The 7,469-nt window shown below is 35.6% G+C and overlaps 1 protein-coding gene across 1 annotated transcript; it reads left to right on the top strand.

Annotated features, from left to right (window-relative positions):
* On the top strand, positions 1-4,927 carry LOTGIDRAFT_103282 (hypothetical protein; the record flags this gene model as incomplete). The annotated part of the gene is made up of 5 exons (XM_009045517.1): positions 1-327; positions 688-853; positions 1,286-1,381; positions 1,598-1,768; positions 4,644-4,927. 5 exons carry the CDS (start codon positions 1-3, stop codon positions 4,925-4,927), a joined length of 1,044 nt encoding a protein of 347 aa, XP_009043765.1.
* Between the last annotated feature and the right edge of the window lie 2,542 nt (positions 4,928-7,469).

Genomic DNA, 7,469 nt, shown 5'->3' with positions numbered 1-7,469 from the left:
ATGGCTCCAGTAAATGTTAGGCTAAACCCTACAGGATTTGTGTTGAGTATTGTGCTATTGGTGTGCATTGCTTTGTATGCATTTGGTTTACCATCATGGTTAGGTAGAAAGGAAGAAAGGATTAGTATGAAAGAATTGCTATCAGTTAGTATCGAATTGGCAAGACGAGGTGGAGTCAAAGTGAAAGCTGTAGCTGAGTCTCACAAGTTAAAAGCAGAAGTTAAATCAAGGACAGAGGAGGGCGCCAAAGAGATGAGGACAGATGGTGATATGGAATCACATAGAGAGCTGATTCATGGTTTTGCAAAAGCTTATCCAGCAATGAAGGTATATAATAATTATCAGCTCTTAGTAAAATCAGTAAACATTTAAATGATTTTGATGGCTTTAAAATCATTTATAGTATGGTCATTTAAATATTTGCTTTGTAATTAACAAAAAGCTACCAGTAGCCTACTATGTCGTCAATTCCCCAATGCTGTTATGAGCATTCTTAGGTGTAGTTATAACTGATGAAGTCATGATATCAGTAATATCTACACACAAGAATGTTATGTTAATAACATGTGTAAACTTATACAATATAACAGAATATCATACAATAGTGCAAACCATACCATAATATAATGTTTTTTACAAAATTGGAGAAGAGAAACAGATATCATATTTCTTTCTAATCTGTTACAGGTGATATCTGAAGAGCATGACCGAACACCAGTTGATTTGAGTACAGTAGCTAGTGTAAATAAACATTTAAATGAAGTGAGGGAGGTTGTAGAAAGTGATCAGTCAATACCTATTAGTCAAATAACAATCTGGGTTGATCCTTTAGATGCTACTAAGGAATATACAGGTAAGACTGGAAAAGTGGAAGAAATAAAAACATAAGGAAAAATTTATGTATTTCACAAATGTAGGATGACATTTATGGAATGTAGATGAGATGTAATTGTTTTGATATGTAATCTTATTAATATGTATTTTACCAGTTGTAATTATCAGATGTGGATATGCCCCCAGGTAACATACCAAGGACCACAATTTCACATAAGCTTACGGTTAAAACTGATTGAAATCATAATGTGGAATATAAATGCACTTGAGAATGCAGATAACAGACTTGAAGCGATAGCAGTCTAAACATCTACTATACATTTTTTTGAATTGTTGCAGAACTGTAATTTTGAACAAAAAGGATACAGATAGCAATTGAGTTGCCATATTAGGCTGTAGACTTAGGTATGGGTCAAACTCATGTTTTTTAAAGTTTTTGTGTCAATTTTAGAAAACTTAAAGGAGTATGTGACTACTATGGTGTGTGTTGCAGTAAAGGGACAACCTGTAATAGGTGTTATACATAAGCCTTTTGAGGACAGTACAGGTTAGTTTGCTTGACTTTTCTGACATAGATTAGAGTCTTACTGATTTTTTTCCTTGACATGTTTTATATTGAAATCATGAGCTCTTGTTTAGAGTAAGAAAAGCAGCCCACTGTGGCTCTTACTTCATGGCATTGCCATATTTTTTTTTTAGTCCAAACCATTTTATTTTCAATTTATATTTTGTTATGATTTGTTACTTAATTTTCTATCAATAGCTTGGGCCTGGGTAGGCTATGGTCATTCCAAAAATTTACAGAAAGCAGATCGTGATACAAGAAATCAAAATAAAAAGATAATAGTGTCTATGTCACATACCGGTACTGTTGCTGAAGTAGCTAAACAAGCATTTGGACTAGATACAACAATAACTCGTGCTGGAGGCGCAGGTAAGTTTCAAAATGCCATGAAAATATGTGCTGAGAAATATCAGACTATCGTGGGTGGCCCAAATCAAACAATGAATGATTTTTCAAGTTATAAAGCTAAGACCACAATATTTTGATCTCATATTTACATGGTTATTTGTTTAGTCTTTATACCAAATGACAGCTTAAATCAGTAGAACCATTTTGTAATTAAATATAAGTATTCTTAAATTCTGTACATTGCAAAATACGAGATCAGCAGTAAATATTGTAATTTCCTGAACATCTTTGATTTATTGTGAATTTAATAATGGTCAATGTGGCCACCAATTTCAGCATAAATAAGACTTTTACCATTACAAAATTACATTAAGATAAACTACTGTCCAAAAGAAACGATACCACCTGTTTGCAACGACATAAAAGAAAAACTAAACAATGCAGAAGTTTAGGATTGGTGTTATGCTTTTGAGAAATCCTTTCACAACATCTGTACAAAAATTTCATTTCAATAAAATCTGTACAACCAATATGACAAGCCTTTAAAGATGGGTGGGGTCGAAAAAAAGAACATTTCGTTAGAGCACTGATCACAGAAACAACGGGAAATGTCACACCACACGTCACAAAGTCAAGTCAGTAGCGGGTATGTCCACCGTGAGCATCATTACATGCCAGAACACGCCTACGGACTGATGCCGTCAAACGTCTGATGACGTTGGGAGTGATGCGTTGCCATTCCTCGAGGAGACATCGTTCCAAGTCCTGGACGTTGACTGGGGGCACACGGCGACGTCGGATTTGCCGATCGAGGTGGTCCTATAAGTGCTCGATGGGATTCATGTCCGGTGAACATGCGGGCCGCCATGGCAAAACCTGTACGTTGGCGTTGGCAAGGAAGTTCTGTGTCAATCTTACTGTGTGTGGCCTTGCATTGTCATGTTGGAAAAAGAGTCCACGAGGCTGTTGCTGAATAAAGGGCACCACAACAGGCCGTAGGATGTCATCAATATAACACTGTGCATTCAGGTTTCCACGAATTACGACAAGCCTCGTTTTGACGTCACCACATATGCCACCCCAAAGCATTAACCCTCCACCTCCAAACGGCCGGACCTGTTGGATACAGTTAGGCGCCAAACGTTCACCAAATCGTTGGTATACAAGCTGCCGTCCATCGTTTTTGAAGATGAGGAATCTGCTCTCATCAGAGAACATAACATGTGCCCAGTCCCGCCGTTGCCAACGTCGAACTCGCCTGGCCCAGATCAGTCTGTTGTTCCGGTGTCGAGGCGTCAGGAGCGGTCCGCAGTAGGGATGACGTGGCCGGATACCATACTGCCGTAGTCTCCTGTAGACGGTCTGTCGACTGATCCTGTGTCCCAGTGCTGTAGCCGCCGTGGACGTCGCTGTTACAGTGCGGTTCCTCAGGTGTAATACCCGGATGTAACGATCTTCACGGGGCATGGTTACTCGTGGTCTTCCACTCCTGGTGATAGTGATGCGTGCGCAGCCCAATCTTCTGGCAAACGTCGACGTGTGTCGGTCCTTGTTGGACCATTCCAACGGCTCTCTCTCTCTCGATGGCTGTCAAACGTGTCATATCTTGTGTTCTTTTTGTTGCTGTGATATCAACGTGTCTGATCAGCCGTTTTATACAGTTTTTATGCACGTGCAGAACATACTAGACAGGGAAATGTCACTTTCACGAAATTTACGTTTTTTCCCGGAAGTGATCATGTGTTCCCGGTATTTTTATCGACTATGCTGTGTTTGGGATGTGCAATACGAATTGGCATGTTTTCATATTCACTTAGTAAAAAACAATTTTGAAAATAAGTTGGTATCGTTTCTTTTGGACACTAGTTTATATTCATCCTCTTATTCTGTGCTTCAAATCCTTTTCTTTTAAGACATTTCAGCTCACTTGAGGAAGGTAGCTTAAAATTTAAGTTCCCGTTAGTGAATGAAAGAATTTTTATATGCCCACATGGAAATGTGGACGTTTATTGCCATCGCCCTGTCCATCCGTCCGTCGGTCCGTTCACATTTGTTGTATGCATGTTAGAGGCTACAGCTTTTATCTGATCTTGATGAAGCTTGGTATGCTTGTATATATTGAATAGATCTGGATCAAGTCCAAAATTTGTAATAATCGGATGAAATGTTTCAGATTTATTGCCCTTGACTCAATAAAATACGTTAAATTTGGCTTGTGTGCACGATTAAGGCTGCACTTTTTATCCGATCTTGATGCATGTATATATTGATAAGATCCCAGTCAAGTTCAAAATTGGTTCTAATCTGATGAATGGTTTTAGAGTTATTGCCCTTGACTTTGTAAAAACGCATTAAATTTGGCTTGTATGCACGATAAAGGCTGCAATTTTTATCCGATCTTGATGAAACTTAGTATGCATGTATATATTGATAATATCTTTGTCAAGTTCGAAATTGGTAATAATCGGATGAACGGTCTCAGAATTATTGCCCTTGACATAGCAAAAATGCGTTAAATTTGCCTTGTATGTCTGATGAAGGCTACAATTTTGATCCCATCCTGATGAAACTTGGTATGCATGTATATATTGAGAGATTTTGGTCAAGTTCGAAATTAGTTATAATTGGATGAATGATTTCAGGGTTATTGCCCTTTACTTAGTAAAAACACATCAAATTTGGCTTGTAGGCCTGATGGAGACTACATTTTTTATATGATTTGATGAAACTTGGTATGAGATCTCAGTAAAACTTGAAATTAGTAAAAATCGGATGATTGGTTTCACATATTAAACTACTACACACTTTGTTATCATTTCTGACAGCTGGTAGTTGGCGTATGTTACCTTGCCTGGCAAGCTATCTTAACTGAAGTTATCATGATTTCTCATTTTAGGATACAAGACTTTAGAAGTTATAAAAGGAAATGCTCATGCTTATGTTCACTCGACACACATCAAGAAATGGGACATTTGTGCTGGTAATGCCATTCTGAGTGCAGTGGATGGGAAAATGACCACATTAAATGGAGACTATATTGACTATTCCTTCAATAGTGAGCGCAAAGTGAAAACTGGTTTACTGGCTACCATATATGACCACAATGACTATTTAGAAAAATTACAACCTATTACTAAAAAAGAGGTTAAAGTAGAACTGAGCAATATTGGTTCAAGGTGATATATTTATTATTAATAAACATTTGTCAAAGTGTAATAAGGTATTTAAATTATAAGGAATCTAATGTGTTATGTAAGGTATTGCAATTTGTGATAAATTTTATTTTATGTTCTTAGATTTTCCAGTGAACAAAAGTGTTAGGAATTATATCTTATTTCTACAAGAGCAATTTTGAACTGAATGATAATTGTCTGCAATGTTTATGAAAGTTAATTTGCCCTCATGTTAAAGGTTGCGCCAATGTTCATTCAGTTTTTTTGGGTGTTTGTTAACTGATTTTGAGTTCTTTGAAATTGAACTTCCTTTATCATTGATTTTTCTACAGTGGGCTAATCTAGACGTAATGTTTATTTGGGCACTGTAATTTATTCCACAGTGTCTCTAAATTTTAACAAAAAGAAAGCTCTAAATTTTGTGATCAGTGAAAATTATTATGCAACATGAACCACACATGATAAGCTTTTGAAAAACTAATTTGAATACTTTTTTTATACGCCCACATTATAATGTGGACGTATATTGTCGTCACCCATATCCGTCGGTCCGTCTGTCCATAGTTGGCTTGTGAACGCGATAGAGACTGTAGTTTTCATCTGATTCGAATGAAATTTGGTGTGATCATTTATATTGATGAGATCTTGGACAAGTTCGAATTTGACTATATTTCGATGAACGTTTTTTTAGTTATTGCCCTTGACTTATAAAAAACGCGTCAAAATTTGGTTGTGAACACAATAGAGACTACAGTTTTTATCCAATTTCAATGAAATTTGGTTTGAATATATATAATGATGAGATCTTGGACAAGTTCGAATTTGGTTATCTTTCGATAAACGGTATTTGAGTTATTGCCCTTGACTTATGAAAAATGTGTCAAAATTTGTTTGTGAAAACAATAGAGACTACAGTTTTCCTCCAATTTCAAGGAAATTAAGTGTGAATATTTATTACGATGAGATCGTGGACAATTTCGAATTTGGCTATCTTTTGATGAATGGTTTTTGAGTTATTGCCCTTGATTTATGAAAAACTTGTCAAAATTTGTTTGCGAACACAATAGAGACTACAGTTTTAATCTGATTTAAATGAAATTTGGTGTGATCATTTATAATGATGAGATCTTAGTCAAGGTTAAATTTGACAATTTTTCGATCCACGGAATTTGAGTTATTGCCCATGACTTAGTAAAAACGCATCAAAATTTCTTAGCGATAGAGGTGACAGTTTATGTCAGAATTTTATTAAATAATGTATGTTTGTTTAAATCAACAATATCTTGCACAAATTATATTTTTGGTATACTTGATATACTGAAAATGTATCAGGAAAATGGGCGTATCTTTCTAGGCAACCACTTGTTTTAGTTGAAATATATTTCATCTAATTTAGTTTTGAAACCCTAACATTATATTGAAATCCTGTCTTTTTATGTTTTAGCCAATGACAGGCTTGATTCTTTATTTTTGCATGTTATTACAGTCAAGTGACCTAATTTCGTGGAAACCTATTATTCGTGGATTTCCGGAAAGGATTAATAATTTACATGAGCGACCTTGCGCGACCTCCACATTTGCTTGTTTTGATAAACATGGGTTTTCTCTACAATATCAGCTAGTAGAATGAATCCAGTAGTTTCAAGCAAGGTAAAATGTATTAATGTATACTTTGACAAATACAAAATGGCGGATTTCACTTATTACCAAACATCACCATTTTTTGACGGCCGAATTTCCTTATAATCCCAAGCGGTAATCGGAATTCCAACTGTCGTCTGCTAGAATATATTCCAACAAATGAGGTCACATGATCAACTAGCAGATTCCGTGTCAGCAGAAAATTTCTATGAAACACAAAGTGGGCCATATTCTTATGTTGTTTCAGTGACTTTTAGCAATAAATCACGCTACATATTTTATTTTGTCAGTCGCTATTTTTTTTTGTAAATCTTGGTTCTTTGAAGGAATTGTCACTAGTTATAATGAATTGATATTAAAGATAAATACTAAGAGAAGTTACTTATATCACCCAGCATCTATACAACGTGTGTTTCTAGATCAAACATTGCACACGAAAATAGGTGAGGCATTCTGGCGCCGTTGCCGAGTTGGTTGCTCATGAAATATGGGTCAAAGTGAAGGATTCGTAAAGAAAATCGAAATAAACCAATTTTAATTATTTGGTAGAATATCTGAGGAAACTTCTAAGACATAATTAACTTTGACGAAATTCGGTGTTGAATCCTTATATCCACGAAAATAGGTTACACCACTGTATATTTCTTCTGCCTCAAAAGTATGAAAAGTAATTTAGGTTTGTTCAGAATCTCCTCAATATATATTTTGATACTCTATAAAAGGCCTGTCAAGAATGGGCCATTTCGACTTCTTTTTTGAAGGAAATAAGCAGTGTATTTAGTTATTTTGTTTATGAATTGCATGTTTTTTTGCGAATCAAAGTTAAGAATCAGGTTTGGTTGTTATTTACCTTCATTCTATAACAAGTGAGAAATTTAGCTATGATTTCATGTTTGTATGATTGCATA

This window comes from Lottia gigantea (genome assembly GCF_000327385.1).
Source record: "Lottia gigantea unplaced genomic scaffold LOTGIsca_1, whole genome shotgun sequence".
NCBI lineage: Eukaryota > Metazoa > Mollusca > Gastropoda > Lottiidae > Lottia > Lottia gigantea.
Note: the sequence above shows the minus strand (reverse complement) of the source record. Positions and strands in the feature narration are given on the sequence as shown.